Raw genomic sequence first — 20,240 nt, forward strand, 5'->3', positions numbered from 1 at the left:
CTGAACAGTGTCTGGGAGGCTGTGGTTGCTGCTGCACGCAATGTTGATAGTGAACAGATCAAAACACTGACAGAATCCATGGATGGCAGGCTTTTGAGTGTCCTTGCAAAGAAAGGTGGCTATATTGGTCGCTGATTTGTTTTTGTTTTGTTTTTGAATGTCAGAAATGTATATTTGTGAATGTGGAGATGTTATATTGGTTTCACTGGTAAAAATAAATAATTGAAATGGGTATATATTTGTTTTTTGTTAAGTTGCCTAATAATTATGCACAGTAATAGTCACCTGCACACAGATATCCCCCTAAAATAGCTAAAACTACAAACAAACTACAAACTACTTCCAAAAACATTCAGCTTTGATATTAATGAGTTTTTTGGGTTCATTGAGAACATGGTTGTTGTTCAATAATAAAATTATTCCTCAAAAATACAACTTGCCTAATAATTCTGCACTCCCTGTAGTGAGAAAATAACAAAAGAAACATGCAAACAACGCTGCTACAGCCCACAGAAGGCATTTATACTAGTGTATCCACTGGAAATAGATTTTTCTAAAAGGAGCAAAAGAAATGAATTTTTAAAAAATTTAATTCTTGTTAAACTTTATAATGTCTCTATTTAGAAATAGTTTCACTTGTTGTATAAACTAAACACAATCCAACCTTTAATAGTGTTGTTAGTAATACTTATGTTTACCTCTACTGTTTCATATCAAAATGCTGTCTAAGAAATGTTGATTCATGTAAATAGACACTGTTAGTGAGTTTTTATCTTTGTTCAGCAGGCACTTGCTGCTCACTGTGCAACTGGCGAGTTTTTGCTGCCACCATGTGGCACGAGTGTAATAAGGCATGTAATGTTTCCGTCTCAACAGCAGACCTGTGTGGTACACAAAAACAAAACAAAACATTGTTTAAGTGTATATCCATTTTCAACCTCTTACAGAATTTCCCAGATAAACCTTAACCCACAGCTGAGATTATAATTAAATTAACAGCTAAAACCTTGATATGAACATAACAATTAATAATATGTCACCACCTTCCCCATTAGGCATATAACAGCCCTGCACACTGGGCTTACATCATACTTTAATCAAGATATCATTATTATTTAATCACATTCGCTCAACAGTGTCACACAAATATGACACATACTTGAAGTGACCTGTTCAGCATTTCATAAATCTTTTTTTTTTTAAAACAAATCAAAATATAACAAAACATATTAAACATGAATATGTACCAGTTAGCATAACTTATATTTGGTTTTAATGAGAGTTAGGCATGCTCAATTGCTCAATACTGGCATGTTAAATAAAAAAATAAAGAAAAATAAATATGTTTCAGTTAACCAGTATAATGAATCAGAAACGGAACGGTGATTCTGATAACAGGCCTCGCTCAGAGCTTGTTCACAGTCTGATCTTGCTGTGTTTGGTTGGTCAGAGCAATATACTGGAGCCACTAATCTCAGAGAATGTCTGACTTATGAAATGTATGATTTAATAAAAGGAAGTTGCAAAAAATAAATATAAATAATTAATTGGTGTTTGACAAACACAGAGTGCTAAGAGTGCACTCACACTGAGGCATGTCAGCAGCCACAGATCTGAGTATTCCAACCAAATCGACAGCCTTTGTGAATAAAGAGAAAAAGGTACAATTGCACTACCAGCGGCTATTTTCCTTTATTACAATCATATAGACCTAACAATTTATCTTTCTGACAATGTAGGTTGCTTACTCAACCAAATAAAATATTATATATCTCATAAAGTAATTAAAGCTCATTAATCCTGAAAAATCTTAATCTTTTTTCTTCTCCTAAAGACGAACAACATACTTTATGTCTAAAGTCCTCCTACCCTGTGGGATTTTATGAGCATGTCTGCTGTACATCATACGCTGCAAACAGAAAAGTGGATGAGACTGAGAGTAAAATTCCAATGTGACTCATAATTGCACATTATGTCAAATATACCAGCCTGCTATTTGCATTTACAGGGCAACTAAAACCCTCAGAGAACATATGCATAGAAGAGCAAGCATTTCTTAGTGGCTGATATCAATTCTCACTCGCCTGAGCCCCATTCACACACTCATGACAATATGCAAACCACTGTATTGCTGCAGTTGAGCAATGCGAGAGGTATGAGCACTCTGGTTGTTGGAGTTGTTATCAGACTATATAAATCATGGACACAAACAAAAGAGATCTGCCTCATAAGGGTTCTGCATGGAAAAAAGAGGACACTAAATTGATTTCACAGCTCATCGCAATTTATTCCAACTTTTTTTCCTCTTTCCTGCTCGTAAACAAACGGTCACCTAGGCAACCGGAGCCTCGGACATCCGCATGGGACCGGCTGGCAGCTGCATAGCGATGTGCGAGGACCAAATAGCTTCCAGTGTGTACGCAGCTTAATGGTAAGTAGTGTCGAATCACGTCAACATAAGAGAGATTAAAGCTGGAACATTTGAAGAGCATTTCAACCCAACCCAGATATTGTACCTACCGTTAGCGGAGTTGTTTACCTTCTGTGCGCATGCGCTAGGAACACGTGTACGTCATAAGGTGGAAAGAGCAAAGCATTTCGTATGACGTCAAAAATTCGCAAGATTAACTTAGCAGCAAGAAGTCTCGATAGGACAGCATTAACTGCAACGAATCCCGTTTATCTGACTTTACTGATTATTCTGATTATTTGGTGAAAGTAAGTACCAAATCTTTAAAATATGATTTCCCAAAGAAGGCAACAAGGTCTGTAAGATTTTGTTGCACAATATATGTTCTATATTTGTATTTAAAAAAACAATTCTTTCCATATTTGTCTTTCACAGCTATGCTGAAAAGAAGCAGTCGGTTACAGTCTAATGACTATTATAATAGCACCGGCGAACCAGTCATCTCCTATAAGGAGAGACTGTATAGGTAAGTGTTTGTATGCATATTTTTTTGCTGTCAAACGTGTGTATACACCCATGTCATGTATGCTTTCATTAAACAGTCAGCAGTTCTCAAGCAGACTTTTGTTCTCATTTGGTTTTATTTCATTCAGAGTTTTCAAAAGGCGTCGATTTCATTTCCGAAACGGCGAAGAACGTCACTTTGAACATGACTTGGAGCATAAAATTTGCACAAGTGACGCGGAGCCTGGATGTGGCTCAACAAAAAGAAAGGCATTTCTCCTCATCTTTCTGGTCTTCTCTTTTGGTAAATGATCCCTTTCCACAAACCATTACATCCTCTCCAGTAGCAATATGTGATTTTCTTTTGAATTAACGTCTTATCACATGATTTCTCTTCATCCACCAGGTCTACTCTTCAGTCTGGCAGTTTTCACCGGCATCCCCTCTGTCATCATGACAAAGGTATGGCGTACTTATGCAGTTTAGAAGAACAATAAAAGGAAAACAATCCTGAACAGAAAGTAATATTGTAAAGGTGTTTACATTAAACATAAACAAATTTTTTTTGCAATTATAGATATTCACTACAAGCTCCAAGCAGGCTTGGAAACAACTCGAGGAGCTTCAAAGTGAACTGGCCAGTCTGAAAGAGAAAATAGACTTTCTAGTTCCGGTGGCAGACAGGATGCCAAACTTTGCCCTGGAGTCACTCGGTAAGTCAGAAACTCAAACTGTCAGTTAGGTCCAAAGAAAATATGTTGTTGTTTTGGAATTTCTTTCTCACTGTTTTTTATCTATAGGAGCTAGAATAATTTACGATAAGACGTCAGAAAGCTATCCCCCTGATAAACCGGTGCTACGAATCTTTGGTTTCACGTTGATTTGTCCCAACCAGCGACCATACAGAAGCCCAAGAATCCTTCTTGAGGTAAAAAAAACGTATTCCACAAAGCAAAATATGTCATGATATAACAGCCCGACTGCTTTGCCCTTTACTCAACTCTATTTTCCTTTTGGTTCCCCTCTTTAGGGCCGGGCACCAATGCTTCCAGGTCAGTGCTGGGCATTTGGTGGTAGCCAGGGACAGATTTCAATTGGCCTGGCCCAATACATCACGATCAGCCACGTTTCACTGGGGCACATACCACAGATGCTATCTCCATATCTGACCGTGTCAAGTGCGCCCAGGAAGTTTTCAGTATTTGTAAGTCACAGATTCCTCAGTACCACACGATTGAACTTCTGCATACATTACAGTGTGTTATAGAAAAACTTGATATGCATCTCTTTGTGTCTCAGGGAAATCAACATGCTGAGGATCCAGTCATTTATCTGGGTACCTTTCAATATGACCCAAAGGGAGGGCCGCTTCAAACATTTAAGATAGCCGTGAGTCCACTGTGTCATTGTTCACATGCACATACACTTTTTTTTTACCAACTTTTTAGAAAATAATAATTGTAGATTATCCCCTATATCCTCTTGTAGTAATGATAATATCTCTGATTTTACCATCTTGTCACCTTTTTAACAGTCACATTGGTTTTGTTCAACTAACTGTTATTTATCTTTCTTGTCTCACAGGAATCTAACATCAGTGTGGTGAAGTACGTGACACTACGGATTCATGACAACTGGGGCAACTCCCAGTACTCGTGTATCTACAGTTTTAGAGTTCATGGCAAACTAGCATGGCATGAACACTAAAACTGTGGAGACATGCAGGACTGTGGTGGAGTTAAGTATAAATGGAAAAAGAGAGAAACATCCGTCCTCCACGTAACTCTAGTTAACAGTTTGTAGTCTGATGCGCCTCACACCCAGCCGGTCGTCATATTGTTGGGGTTTTCTCTCTTTCCTTTTTCTTTTTTAATTAAATATTTTTCATTTCATTTCATTTCATTTCATTTATTTAATTTAATTTATTAAAACATTGCTTTAAAAAAAATCATGTGTGTCCTTTGAAAGTTCTTAAATGACTGTGTATATTATGATACAAAATTACTAATTACAAAACACCTCGAACAATCTGTTTAGATTTCACGTACTGAACAGTAAGACAGATGAAAAGCACTAGAGCCACACGGTTTTCCCCTTAATAAAATTCAAGTCTATGTTGAATGTGCTCTGATATGACAGACTTATACTGTGAAATAGGATTTAAGGATTAATGAGGAGACTTGAGGTTTGAATGGGTTTTCAGGTGTACAAAGGTGGCTTACTACTTACCCTGGGTACCACTGTTACCATCATAACTTTTGCTGCAGATTTATTCTAAACAATAAGAATTTATAGATGTATATATCACTAAAAACTGATATTTGATATGTATATCCACATAATTATGGATTATTATCATATATATATATAATATTATGCAAAAAGACAGACTGTATTTTAAAAGAAAATACGTGAAGAAACACATTATATTAGATTTTTATTTCAAATATGACAAAATGCTGATTTTACAGCAGTAAAATTATTCTATCTCTGCACTTTAAACATTTAATAGCCTTTCTTCCTTGCACAGAGTGGATAGTCAAACAAACTGACTAATCATAAATACATTTTATACAAAGTTATATTTATGTTATGAAGCTGCCAGTTTTAAATAATCTGAGGCTACGCCTTCTCAATTCAGACTGGCCTATAAAAGAGCTTCAACCGAGGCAGGGAAAATAAGATGGCCACCACAGAGGCAACCTGCGAACACTTTGCTGCATTAGTGCTTCTCAACAATTTATTACTTTATTTTTTTGTTTTTATTACTTTTTTATTATAGCACTAGGAATAAACAATAAGATAAGGATTCTGGATCTGGATCAGCACCATGATGCAAACTTGTGGTCAGAGTATTGACTGTGTTCTGGAGCAGGCATAAAATGTCACTGTGCATGTGTGCGTGCATCTCCACCACCACTATAACAAAGGTATGGCAAACAGACCCACTTTCTAATAAAATATATATATGTTCATAAAATTATTGACAATATAAGCATTTAAGCACAACTGGATCTAAAAAAGCACTTATCCCAGTGTTCCAAGTTGATGAAAATCACCCAACAGGAAAGCAGCTGGGCATTCAGAAATATGATGTTAATCAAATCCTTCTGAATTAACCATCTAACACGGCAAAAATGAGCAGATGAAAAGCCAAAAATTCCAGCAGGCGGTGCTGGACCAAGGCCAGGAAGATCGTGAAGGACCTCAGCCATCCCAACAACAGACTGTTCTCTCTGTTGAGGTCAGGAAAGCGATTCCGCTCCCTGAAGACCAACACAGAGAGACTGAGGAGGAGCTTCTTCCCGCAGGCGATACGGTCTCTCAATCACACCACCACACAGTACTGACCCACACATATGGTTCTTACACACACACTGGACATTCTGGACTTTGTTTTCACTTCATCACTTAAATCAAGACACAAATGTGGATTGCACAACACTGGACATTATATTTCTTCATTTCCATTTAATACTTGTACAGCTGTTGTTATTGTATATATATATATTTATATTTCTTCACACATTCTTATATACTTCTATACTGTGTATTGTGTATTTTGTTGTACAGTTATTTTATTTTCAACTTTAACTTATATATTTTATCTTATTCTTTCCCAGTTAAATTTACCCTTCATTCTAATTTGTGTTGTACAGTTATTTCATTTTTAACTTAAATTTTTATATTTTATTTTATTTTATTCCTTCCTAGTTAAATTTACCCTTTTTAATTTTCATATTTATTTCCTATCTTATTCATAGCCTTTTCTTTTTTTCTTTAGGTCACGAGCAGTTGTGTAAGCATTTCACTGCATATCGTACTGTGTATGACTGTGTACGTGACAAATAAAATTTGAATTTGAATTTGAAATCTATTCACAGGTTCACAATTTGGGCTGCGGTTCCCCCTGATTGTGCAACGGTGTTAACCATCAGCAAAACCACATATAAACCGCTCTGTGTTTAAGAATTGCAACGCTTATGCTATTCTTCTGATTTAGGATTATTTGGATGATGAGTTGGCGACACAGTTCTTATCTTCCTGCATTTCTCCAAAAACACACAAAACTGCCAAGGTTGAAGCTGGCACATGTACTCATACACACACACACCCTCAAACACTCAGACATTACAACAGCTATGTCTACTATTCAAACTGCTTTTCTCATACTGATCAAACATATTTTGATTTATATCCTTATGAATAAAATTTTTTCACTATTTGGAAATAGAGAAAAGCTCTATTTTAGCACTCTGATCATTTTTACTCACATAAGGCTGAATATTGAGACCTTTTACTGTCTCTTAGCTGTGATGTGGATGGGCGGGGACTTCAATCTCTTTCTACGCCTCTGTCAGTGCGCCCCAGGGCAGCTGTGGCTACAATGTAGCTTGCCATCACCAGTGTATGTGTGAATAGGTGGATGACGAAATGTAGTGTAAAGTGCTTTGGGGTCCATAGGGACTAAGCAAAGCGCTATACAAATACAGGCCATTTACCATTTACGCCAGGTCACATGACAAAATTAAACAGCTTGTGATGGACAGAGTTACCATAACAGACAAGACATAGAAAAACGTAATTTGTGCCAGTATAATTTTATTTTATGAGAAACAAATTAAAAATGTGACCAAGATACTAACATTAAACTAAAAACTGATCAGAACAGCTTTGGCTGAGCTCTTTACATTTATGTATGGGCTTTTTTTGTTAGGATGCCTGGGTCGTTGACCCAGGGTTTTTTAGTTTATTATGTTATTTATAATTTCTAGTCTTTGGGTTTTTGTTAGAGTTATGTCTTATGGTTTGTCTCTGTGTAATCCTTAGTTGCTGTCTCCCCTGTCCGCTATATCCCCGTGTCCAGTCAGTGTCTGTGTCTGCCCTGGTCCCACGTCTCTGTTCCCTCTGTTGTAGTGCCTGCATGTGAATCTGTGTCTTTGTTCAGTCTGTGTTATGTGTTTCCTGTTTTACTTTGAAGGTCTCTGTCTTATCTCAGTGTGTTCACTTTACGCTTCCTTGTCTTGTCAGTTCTGATTTGCCGCAGCTGTGTTTCCCTCCTGTTGTCCATTCCCTGATTGCTCCCTCTATGTATTTAAGCCCTGTGTTTCAGTTTGTCATTGTTGTGATCTACCTTTATCTTGCTGTGTGTTTTGGCTGCATAGGTGTATTTTGTAGTCTTAGTTTTTGTTACCCTTTTGAGTTCAGCATTAAAGCTGTTTTGAGTTACTTTCTGTCTCCGGAGTCTGCACTTTGGGTCCTTCTCCTGCCTGCACACAGCCGTCACATAACATTTTTGCTGTCATCATGTAGCTGAAGTGAAATAAGACATGTAATGTTTCAGCCTCAACAGCAGACCTGTGTGGTATAAACAAACAATTATTAAACATATTTTAAGAGGCCTGAAACACAGCTGGGGGGGTTGGTGAGGCCAAACGTCATAACGAGGTACTTAAAGTGTCCCAGGTGAGTGTTGAAAGCAGTTTTCCATTTATCCCCTTCTCGAAGGCAGACCAGATGATAGGCATTGTGGAGGTCGAGTTTAGAAAAGATTGTGGCACCTGCTGTAGCTCAAAGGCGTATGCTATCAGCTAGCACTTATTCTTAACAGTTTTTAATTTAACCCCCGAAAATCAATGCAGGAGCGCAGGGTTTTATCCTTCTTATCAACAAAGAAGAATCCCGCCCCGAGGGGAGATGTGGATTGCCGAATAATGCCTGCTGCAAGTGAGTCCGTTATATAGTGCTCCATAGCCCCGTGCTCAGGCTTTGAGAAACTGTACAAGCAACTGTTTGGAAAGGAAGCGCTAGGGAGAAGACCTATACAAAAGTAATAGGGATGGTGAGGCGGGAGCGGCAAGGCCCGATCCTTACTAAACACTTGGGAGAGAACATGGTATTCAGTGTGAACCGCAGAGAGGTCAGTGATAACCTCTGCTGGGTTAGTGGCTACAATGTTAGGTACAGCCAACCTTAAACACTGCTTGTAGCACCTAACACTCCACCCTTGCTGCTTTAGGGGCATTTAGTACTTACTTTCGCCAAATAATAAAAAATAATCAATCAAATAAATACAGAAAAACATGGATTTGTTGTAGTCAGTGCTCCTGCTGCTACTTACAGCTGACCGAACTTTGCACTGACATCATAGCCCAGAAGTCTTTGATACATCAAAGGCAAACGTATGATGTACACGTATTTCAAGCGCATGTGCGCAGGAGGTAAACAAATGCATCAGGTGTGAACAGATGACTGCGTTCGCTAACTGAAGGTACAGTATCTGGGTTGGGTTAAAATGCTCTTCAGATGTTCCAGCTTTAATCTCTTTGATGTGATTCGATACTAATTACCATTAAGCTTCATACACACTGGAAGCTATTTGCTCCTCACACATCCTTATGTAGCTGCCAGCTGGTCCCTTGCAGAATCCCAAGGCTCCAGTTCACTAGTTGACCCTCTCTTTACAAGCAGGTCACATGTCAATATTCTTCCCTGTTCTTGGCAGACTCTTCAGTCAGTCTGTTGAATGTTTTTGCCTGCTCAGTGTAGTGGGGAATGCAACTGCTTGACACTGAAATGTTCCTGCTTCCATTCTTGCTGGAGGCACAAAAGTATCCAGTCAAGCACGTAGACTGACTCCAGTTTTACAAGTAAGCACCCAAAAAAAGCTGCTACTATTAATCTTATTTATCTTAAATTGGTTAAACATCCATCTCGAGGAAAATTTTAGTTTAATGTCTTCTTTTTTGCATGTTTTTCGGTAATGCAGAACCCTTATTAAGCAGACCTCTTTTGTTCGTGTCCATGACTTATACGTTACACATTTTTAAAGGCTTATGGAGTCTGATAACAACTCCAACAACCAGAGTGCTCCTTCCTCTCGCATTGCTCAGCTGCAGCAATACAGTGTTAGCCCAGGGACATTCTTTGCATATTGTCATGGGGTGTGTGAATGGGGCTTAGGCGATTGAGAAATGATATCAGCCACAAAGAAAAGCAATGGTCTGTGACCAAATGCTTGCTCTTCTATGCATATGTTCTCTGAGATTGAGGGCTTTAGTTGCCATATAAATGCAAATAGCAGGCTGGTATATTTGACATAATGTGCAATTATGAGTCAAATTGGGATTTTACTCAGTCTCATCCACTTTTCTGTTTGCTGATGTGCATACTGGAGCATACTAAAATCCCACAGAGTAGCAGGACTTTAGACATAAAGATGGCTGATCGTCTTTAGGAGGAGAAAGAAAGATTAAGACCCTATGTCCAGGATTAATGAGCTTTAATTATTTTATGAGATAAAATACTGACGATGTGTGCTGCTGGTAAAGTTTCTGGGCTGCCTTTCCTCATAAAAGCCATCCCTCAAGATTCTCTCCATATAAAGCAATGCAATATCAGGGACTATAACATCTAGTCCTTTTACTGAATCATGAGATATATAATATTCTGTTTGGTTGAGTAAGTAGCCTACATTGTCAGAAAGATGGAAGATGTCGTCCCATCCAGAACAGTCAAATCCTTCCCAAATCAAAAACCCTGGATTAACGGAGATGTTCGCGCGGCACTGGCGGCACGGAGCACCGCCTTTGCCTCCGCGAACACATCGGACTACAAACACGCACATTACCAACTCCGGAAGACGATCAAAGCAGCCAAACGTGAGTACAGGGACAGGGTGGAACAACAGTTTGACAACCCTCGGAGTATGTGGCAGGGACTAAACACGATCACAGACTTTAGAGGGAAAACCAGCACACCGCAGACCACGGCCTCTCTATGTGAGGATCTAAACGTATTCTACGCTAGATTCGACACAGCGAACACCATGAGACCGGACAGTGTGCGCACCGCGGATGACGTCAGTGCGCACACTGTGTCTGAGGAGGATGTGCGGAAGTGCTTCAGGAAGGTGAACGCACGCAAAGCTACTGGTCCGGACGGGATTCCCGGCCGCGTCCTCAGGTCATGCGCGGCTCAGCTGGCTGGAGTGTTCACGCACATCTTCAACCTTTCCCTCTCTCTGTCTGTAGTCCCAGCCTGCTTCAAAATGGCCACCATCGTCCCTGTACCCAAATCCTCCACCATCTCCTCATTGAACGACTGGCGACCTGTAGCCCTGACCCCCATCGTAAGCAAATGCTTCGAGAAGCTGGTCAGGGACTTCATCTGCTCTGCACTACCCGACTCACTGGACCCTCTACAGTTTGCATACCGCCACAACAGGTCCACTGATGATGCCATAGCCCTGACACTACACACTGCCCTGTCACACCTGGAGAAGAGAGACACGTATGTGAGGATGCTGTTTGTAGATTACAGCTCAGCATTCAATACCATCGTTCCCTCGAAGCTGGACAGGAAACTGCAGGATCTAGGACTGAGCAGCTCCCTCTGCAGCTGGATCCTTAGCTTCCTGTCTGACAGACGCCAGGTGGTCAGACTGGGCAGCATCACCTCATCCCCCATCACACTGAACACTGGTGCTCCACAGGGATGTGTACTGAGCCCTCTCCTGTACTCACTCTACACCTACGACTGCACAGCCACTAACAGCTCCAACATCATTGTGAAGTTTGCGGACGACACTACAGTGGTGGGTCTTATCACCAACAGTGATGAGACAGCTTACAGGGAGGAGGTCAGCGCCCTGACCCACTGGTGTCAAGACAACCATCTCACCCTCAACGTCGCAAAGACAAAGGAGTTGATAGTGGACTTCCGGAGGTGCAGAGAAGTACACACCCCCATCACCATCAACGGCGCTGCTGTCGAGAGAGTGAGCAGCTTCCGGTTCCTTGGTGTACACCTGGCTGAGGATCTTACGTGGTCAGTACACACAAACAAAACAGTGAAGAAGGCGCAGCAGCGCCTCTTCTTTCTCAGGAGACTGAAAAGATTCGGCATGAGCCCCCGCATCCTCAGGACCTTCTATCACTGTGCCATTGAGAGCATCCTCACTGGATGCATCACCACCTGGTATGGCAACAGCACCGCCTACAACTGCAAAGCTCTCCAGCGAGTAGTGCGGTGCTCTGAACGGATAATTGGAGGTGAGCTTCCCTCCCTCCAAGACATCTACAGGAAGCGGTGCCTGAGGAAAGCGGGGAGGATCATCAAGGACTCCAGTCACCCCAGCCATAAACTGTTCAGACTACTTCCATCAGGAAGGAGGTTCTGCAGCATCCGGTCCCGTACCAGCAGACTGAGAGACAGCTTTTTCCTTTTTCCATCAGGCCATCAGACTGCTGAACACGTCATAGACACCTCAGCTTCACTACTGGAACTTCAACATTATGCACTCCACACTGTATATAAATGCCACTTGTTTTGCACATATTCAACTCTGTATATTTTATATATTTTATTATTATTATTATTATTTTATTTTATTTTTTTACTATTTAATTTGTAAAAATGTGTATACATACATACACACACACACACACACACACACACACACACACACACACACGTAGGAAAATATTTAGTATACACATCCAGAAATGCATACACTATTATATATTGTACATATATTTATTAGTTTCAGGTTGGCCATTCTTGTATTTTGCTCGTTTGTGTTGTTGTGTTTGCACATCTCTGTTGCTTGTGGGGCTCGCACACAAGAATTTCACTCGCATGTGCTGTGCCAGTGTGCCTGCACATGTGATGTGACAATAAAAAGTGATTTGATTTGATTTGATTTGAAAGATGATTTATTAGGTATATATGATTGTAATAATGGAAAATAACCTCTGGGTGGTGCAATTTCACCTTTTTCCACCCTCTGGTTAGAATACTCAGATCCTACTCTGTGTCAGGGATGAGTTGATGCCCGAAGTGGGGAACTTTAAGTAAGAGGGGAGCGGGAGATCGACAGACCGATTGGTGCTATGGCTGCAGTGACACGAATCCTGTACCAGTCCGTCATGGTAAAGAGAGCGCGAAGCTCTTAATTTAGCGGTCGGTCTGTGTCCCGGCCGTCACAAATGGCCATGAGCTCTGGGTAGTGACGGAAAGAACAAGATCAGGGATACAAGCGGCGGAAATGAGCTTTCTGCGAAGGATGACTGGCCACTTTCTTAGAGATAGGGTGATGTCCCACTGGGAGGAGGCCCCTAGGCAGACCCAGGAGAGATTATATCTCTCGGCTGGCCTGGGAACGCCTTGGTGTTGCTCCAGACAAGCCCGAGAAGGGAACTAGGGAGAGAAGTGGTCTGGCCTTCTCTGCTTAGGCTATTGCCCCCTGCGACCTGGTCCTATATAAGCTGAGGAAAATGGTTGGATGGAATTCGATGGTTTGATTTTGTCAGACCCTTAAAAGGCCAACCCTGGGTTTAAGTCCAAGAGCAGTGGTGCTGACTGAAGGAGTCATGGTTACTGAAATTAATTCTTGGATCTTTCTTTGTGCCCCCATTAATTTACACAGACTCACCAACATTGGACAGCAGGAGACTAGAAAAATGTTATCTGATGTGATGAGTCTCGATTTCTGTTCACTTGTTACTGCATCTCAGTTCAGTAGGGAGCTTTGAGTTGTGGTGGAGTGACAGGTTCACTTCCAACCCACAAATCTGTAGCAACTCTGTCATGCTGTCAATATGAAGAAAAATGTCTGAGGAAATGTTGTTGAATCTGTGCCACTAGCGTTCAAATGGTCGTTGAATGTAAGTCCCAAAGTCTGTAAAAACAGAATTTTTTCCTGGCAAAGCCAGTTAGTTTGATCATTTACTGCATTGTATTTTCCCATTTCGGCGCTACACTCTTGGTCTCCTGGTACCTTATTTCTGGTTTGTGGTGTCCGCATATGATGTCCACATATACCTCACTGAGGTGTCACTGTTGAGTAAAGTTGAAAAAAAAGACTTGGTTGAAGCAACAGCTGTTCAAGTGTTAATTATTAAGATTGCTGTGCTAAGGGCTCAACAGTTGCTTTACACTGGAGTAAATTTAGAGTCATTAGTGAAAGGAGCTGATGATAGGAGGACCAGAATCATGCTGTTATACTATATGCAGCAGTCATTTTAGACACATAGATCATTGAAAGCTGTTTAAACAATGGGAATTCGCTGACTGAGTCACTTCAAATCACCTCATGAGTCACAGAGTTAAGTTCATTTAATGTGAATAAACAAGTTCAATAAAGTGAATGATGACTGAAAAATTGTTCGCTTTACTCTGAGAAACATAAAATGCCATTTACTTCCTGTTATTATATCAGTTTAATGACCTACTTTTACATTTGCTACAAAGTACCTACTGCCTATTCTTTTTTAAACTACTTTATAGTAAGTACTACCTATTTACTATTACTTATAGGTGAAAAGTTCCTGCAGGAAACTGACTAAATGGAGAATATCATGTTCCCTTCATCCCTTTTGAAGTTTTCTGAACCCTCAAAATACACATCTGGTAATATAATCATCATGTTTCTTTTGAAACAGTATAGTTATCTGAGAAAAATGAGTTTAAGGATAACTGAGCTTTATACGTTGTAAAGGAGTATGAAAATAAGTCAGAATTCTAGATTAATCTGATTTTGCTCAAAGTAATACTTTTAGACTTAATTAAGAGAACTGATTAGTTCCTTCATTGAATATCAAGTATATGTGTTACACTGTGGGTATGTCAATATGATGAGAAATCGGTTGTAAAGCTTATTTTATCTGACTTTCTGTCATCAAATATGTCTACGTTCAGTGGATTATTCTTCCAATTATATTTGGCCACATACTCTGCTACTTATCAAGTTTAGCACATCCCGAATTACAAGTGAAAGTACTCTAATAAGGCTGTTAGAGGATACCTAATGACTCCGTGTGTCATATGGCACAGTATTCAGTACTCTTTGCCTCCAAACAGTGTCTCAAACTGAGTGACCTTAACTCAATATCCTGTCTGCTATCAATGAGATTATGCAGGCATGCTAACAAAAGGAAATTTGCTCTCACAGGGATTGACCAACAGCCATTTATAGTGACTCATGACTCAGAGGTAAGTCATGGCAGCGCTGCCTCAGACGACACTGTACAAGCTTGCATTTTATAATAAGTCATAGTAGGAACAACGGGTTATCACCAGGGCTACCGTTTTATACGGTGAGTCATAGCTCAAGTGGAGATAAACTTTTCACTGCAGATACAAAGACTAGGTTTACCACAGCTATATAAGGAAAGAGAAAAGACCCACCTGGACTGTGAGTCATGTGTGTTTATGTAGTACCAGGGAGAAGTCGTATGAGCAGAGTCACACAGTGCTGATGAGCAACAAACATGAGTCTGTGGTACCAGTCAGGACACTCACACGGACCCATTTCCCTGCAGGGTCATCCTGTCAATCCTACTTGAAAAACTAAAAGGAAATATTTATTACTGAGTTCCTATCCTTTGTTTTTCTGGGAATATCTAACAAATAGTTTAAAATTAAATATACTGAACTTTTATTTTGAGAAAAACAACAGCAGCTACTATTGGGCAGTAAAGTTCATAATTCAGCGGGTGTAGGGGGTAATATAAGCAGTTATTACCATTTTACATTTGCGCTGAGAGGAAATCTATCTCAGGAAGCTTGGCTTTATGGGAAATGTTCTTTGCTTCTGCTTTATTTTACCAATTTGAGTCATCGTGCCATCAGACAGTGAAGTTTTATTCCTATTGCCCATTTCAAACAAATAACATGCATTCAAAATGCCGTGGCTGGCAAAAAGAGACATTACAATGACTTTAATTTATTAATTTGATTTTTTAAATTCATAGCAGCAATATTGGGTTGTTCTGGGGTTTATTTGTCATCTAATGTAAACATTCTGTATAATAAAAAACTGCTTCTCTAGCAATGCAAAAATAAAGAAAGGCAACACAATCTCATAGGTTTTGGATGTTATGTGGAGCATGTTGCCTCATTAGAAGGTCCTGGGTTTGAATCCACGTTCTGGCCGTTACCTTTCTGTGTGGGGGTTGCATATTCTTTCCAGGTACTCGAGCGTCCTCACACAGTCCATAGACATGCAGTTAGTGTGAGCAAGTTAATTAGTGATTCTAAATCACCCGTAGGCGTGAATGGGAGCGTGAATGGTTGTCTCTCTCTGTGTAAGCCCTGCGACAGACTGGCAACCTAGCCAGGGTGTACCCTGCCTCATGCCTTATGGTAGCTGGGATAGGCTCCAGCCCTCCCGTGAGCCTAAATTGGATAAACAGAAGAGAATAGGCAAGCAGTCTTGTTGAACATATTGAGTAATAACTTACAGTACAAGATGTTTAAAAAAAAGACAGTCATTGTCGCAACAAATGTCCCTAGAGCTACTTGGCAGTTTCTCTAATTTAAGGAGATGAGATCAGACGTTAGGATTGCAGAAGTGTCGTTATAAAAAGGTGTCACTACAAAGCGTGCTCACTAAAAAAGTCCTACGACCAAGTTTAAAGTTTAACATGACTTTATTTGGAGGAAAAGTGGGTCTGCACACAATGGACGGATCAGCATACATTCAAAATTGTGTCCAGATTTTATTTAGGAGTATATGAGGAGAACCATAGTAAATGACCCCCCGTCCCCCCAAAAAACAAAACCCGCATGTTTTTGAATTATCAACTCAAGACTAAATTCTGACCCTTTAGCCCAACTAAAATACTATTGCCGGACCTGAAGACAGCTGCTCTATTAAGGCATTGCAGAAATAGTGAATTGAAACAGCTCTGCAAAAATGAACCTTCCTAATTTAATCATCATCAGTGTGCAATTCTCATAAGCAGCTACAGGAAATGGAGGTTGTTGCCGCTTTCTATGAGTTATATTGGCGAGAGTTCACTTGTGTGATTGTTTATTAACCTGCATTGTGTGTTAGTTCAGTCAGATTGAACGCTGCAAATATTTTAAAAAGAATGTACTCTCAAGTTTTTCTTGCAATTGTGTGATTCTAGTAACTGCAAACAACCAATAAGGGCATGCTTATGAAGACTGACTATGAAGATTTAGCCGAGTGACTGGCAATTAGACTGAGATGAAAAATAGCTGCCTTCCTGTTATTCATAGCAGAGTGACTTGCGCAACAGCACAAAGTTTCAAAAGATCTGTCACAAGGGATTTGGACCGAACACCATTTCCTGTGTTTGAGTAGATGAGCTGGTAAAAAGAGTGACGTCACACACAAAATAAGTGCCGGAACAAAACAATCTGTATACCAATGTGGAAACAGAGTCACTTTTGATGGGTCTGCATACAAAAGTGAAAGCACAAGCAGGCACAACGAACTGTCATTTATAGAGTAGTGAAGTGAGAAAGGAAGGGCCTACTGCATGTGGAAGGGTGTGTGTGGGTTTGCCTGGGTGTGCGTGATAGTTATGGTGTTGATTGGTACACCATGTGCTCGCTCTACCATCCCTGGAGGAGCTGTCATAAGCTGTTGAACGATTGATGGCTCTCTCAGAGGGAAAACACAGTGTCCTGTTATTGCCAAGAGGATCAGTGTTAACACTTTTATATGGCACCCCTGAGCTCTGTTCACTCATGAACTGGTATATGTCAAACACGCACAAACAAACGCATGCAGGCAGTCACGCCAACTTTGTATATGTTAGTGATTCTCAGGGGGAGAAGCTGGTGTGACGGATCAGGAGAAGGAATTTAAAAAAAAGGAAGTCAAAGAATATTGCACCATTTTTAAAACTAAAATTAAACTTGTTCCTTTTTCATTTTTAATAACAGAAAAAAAGGTTTTTGGAAGATTATATACGTTTTTTTTCTCTCTAGCAGGGCATGCCAAAAAAACTTTGAGAGTCTGTGGTGAAACAATGGTGAATGGTAGATTTTGCGCATTTAGTTTGAGAAAGATGTGTATAATCTTCATGGCCAGGTAAAATATTGTCTTTTAAAATTATTTATTTCGTTTTTAACACCTAAAAATGTGTAATCTTCTGACATAATAATTGTGGATTTTATTGTAAAATCATACACAGGGTTGTTATAAAGTGATCTTCTTTGACAAACTATGAACAGTAAAATATGTAACATTTGGAGCAATCACTCTATTTCATGGTCTGGTTTTACTAGTTTTATTAGTAATCCATTGCGTTCGAGCTGCAACACTTCTGTGAGGGGTTTTTAAGCAGGATTTGTGACATTTACCTACATTTTTTTGTGTATTTTTGTTGCTTTTCAAACATCTGTAGCAACTGTCAAATACAAAATTTTATATGTGATTATCCAAAACCAGGACCTTCTGAAAAAACTCTAAACAGTATATGTTACAAAAATCTGCAGAACATAACCAACAGAAAAAGATCTGTGTTTATTGTGTCCAATATATAACTTTTAAATTGATTTTTTTAATTTACTGAAATAAAAGTGTGCGATAATTTTAGATGTAGTTGGGGTTGGTACACATGAGCGATGAATTAAACTTTCTAGGGGATGCTGACTGTATTTAAGCAGTTATTTACATCTAAGTTCAAATGATAATCTTCAGCATCTGTCTTTTTAAAATTGGCTAATAACTGGTCATCTGCTTCCTTATCACATCCATCCAGACTCCCACAGTTTGAATGCCTCTCCACTGGGACATTATGACGTCAAAGACCCACCCACACCCACACACACACACACTGGACCAAGTCCCCTGAGGTTGCTGCCAGCACAATGTCATTATCATCCATCGGACTGCAGTGGCCACTGCCCATTGAGTCTCGCTGACGTTCCTTTTGTGCTCAGTAATTCTTCTCACAGAAGCCCACAACTCCACCCCCAACCCCCACCCGTACACCCGTCCTCCCGCCTGTCTACTGCGGCCCATCTGTAATCCCATCCCCCCGCCCCGCACCCCCATACCCGCTCCGTCTCGGCCTGCACTTCTCCAAAACAAACCAGCTGTCTTGGCCGGTCGTGTCCCTGGGGGCGTAAACAGGTGTCGAGAGGGCCGCGGGGCCTCAGCGTGTGACACACGGCCACACGCTCCTCCAGCCTTCTCCTCCAACCTGCCAACCCACCACAGAGCGAGAGAGTGGTGTGTTTTACACTTTTGTGGACTTGATTGTTACTACAGACAAGGAGCTGTTGATATCTGGGACTGCACATAAAACCTAATCTCTACAGGTCAAAGCAGCTGCTCACACTAAGTGCTTGTGATAGTTTCCTCACATTAATTGATCTGAGAAGTCCTTTGTTTATTTTTTAGAAAATCTTTGCTCAAGGGTGAGAATTCATTTAACAAAGATATCATGTATGAAGCAACCTTGACATGCCTGTAGCAGATATAAAAATACACACTGCTGTGCAACCAAAATAGATGAAAGGAGACGGGTATGTCCTGCTGAGCTTAAAGCCAGCTGTATTTTTAGCACAAACTTCACACTGTGCATAGGAGTGGAGGAGGGGGCTTGCTGGCTGAATGCAGGTCAATGCGCCTGTACACACATACCAAAATGGTAACAGCAGGTCAATGCCACTATAGTTGTATAATTCTGAACAGTCAGTGGAGGCAGTGAGCAAATATTGGCACCTCACTACCATCACTATCCTCATATATGCGTCCACTGTGGGCCATTTGAATTCCAGCTGTGTAAGTTCTTCTTCTGTGTGACTATAGAAAATTTGTAAACTAAATCCAAGCAAGTGCACCGGCTTCTTTGTGCAGAGCGTTCACATTTTACGACTCTTTCAAGTGCCTGCTAATAAGATACCCGACTTTGGAAACTGTGCTTGAAAGCAGTAAAGTCTTTCTTTTGAAGCTGCAGGAACAAAGGCAGCTTCACACCCTAAACAGTCCCGCTATCACTCTCTCTGCGGTGAGCTCAGCGGCACTGCACGGCCCATTGTACATCTGCCACTTGACTCCTTGACACTGAAACAGGGAGTGTGTGTGAAAGGTGGTGTGGTGGAGGTGTTTAGGCCTACATGTGCATGTGTCAAGCTGTACTTGTGCTTTAGTGGAGCTGAGCCAAGCTGCAAAGCCAAACTGCCACCTCGTTGATTCCTGTGTTCACATGTAAAACAAGCTGAGGCAAGTTAGTGGCTCATCTCTTGCATTCATGTACGACTCCTATCACCTTCCATCTTTACAGCAGCTCCAGAGTTATTCACCCATCTGGAGACAAAACAAGCCAGTAGCAATTACTGGAAACCCTTTGCGCTAGAGATGCTGAATGTCAAACCTCAAGCCTTTATTCAACAAAAACATAGGCACGGCTGTATTCTTATGCAACCTTGGTTATGTGGCTGACAGCCAGGCAATTAAGCATATGTGGATTTCTAAAAGTAAAATGGAAAAAGAAGCATAGAGTATGTTTTCCAGCTGAAGTTGGAAACCTACACTTATTTTTAAAAAGAACAGCTCTTT

At 40.5% G+C, this 20,240-nt stretch overlaps 1 protein-coding gene across 1 annotated transcript; it reads left to right on the forward strand.

Moving 5' to 3' along the window:
- Positions 1–2,340: 2,340 nt before the first annotated feature.
- LOC146678965 (SUN domain-containing protein 2-like) lies at positions 2,341–4,809 on the forward strand. Its single transcript, XM_085411772.1, has 9 exons — positions 2,341–2,431; positions 2,846–2,936; positions 3,064–3,218; positions 3,321–3,376; positions 3,492–3,627; positions 3,715–3,842; positions 3,945–4,118; positions 4,214–4,303; positions 4,499–4,809. The coding sequence occupies exons 2-9, from the start codon at positions 2,848–2,850 to the stop codon at positions 4,619–4,621; spliced, it is 951 nt and encodes a 316-aa protein (XP_085267898.1). The 5' UTR covers positions 2,341–2,431; positions 2,846–2,847; the 3' UTR covers positions 4,622–4,809.
- Positions 4,810–20,240: the final 15,431 nt, after the last annotated feature.

The sequence above is a fragment of the Rhamphochromis longiceps genome, linkage group LG1 (assembly GCF_057381845.1).
Source record: "Rhamphochromis longiceps isolate RC_006_pf linkage group LG1, R_longiceps_female_GT1.1, whole genome shotgun sequence".
Taxonomy (NCBI): Eukaryota; Metazoa; Chordata; class Actinopteri; order Cichliformes; family Cichlidae; genus Rhamphochromis; species Rhamphochromis longiceps.

What these genes read in the sequence shown, in the direction of transcription:
- LOC146678965 (XM_085411772.1), top strand. Translation starts at nt 2,848, where the DNA reads ATGCTGAAAAGAAGCAGTCGGTTACAGTCTAATGACTATTATAATAGC. An exon ending in CTTTGCCCTGGAGTCACTCG is followed by an intron (nt 3,628 to 3,714) that starts GTAAGTCAGAAA and finishes TTTTATCTATAG; the next exon opens with GAGCTAGAATAATTTACGAT. An exon ending in TTCAAACATTTAAGATAGCC is followed by an intron (nt 4,304 to 4,498) that starts GTGAGTCCACTG and finishes CTTGTCTCACAG; the next exon opens with GAATCTAACATCAGTGTGGT.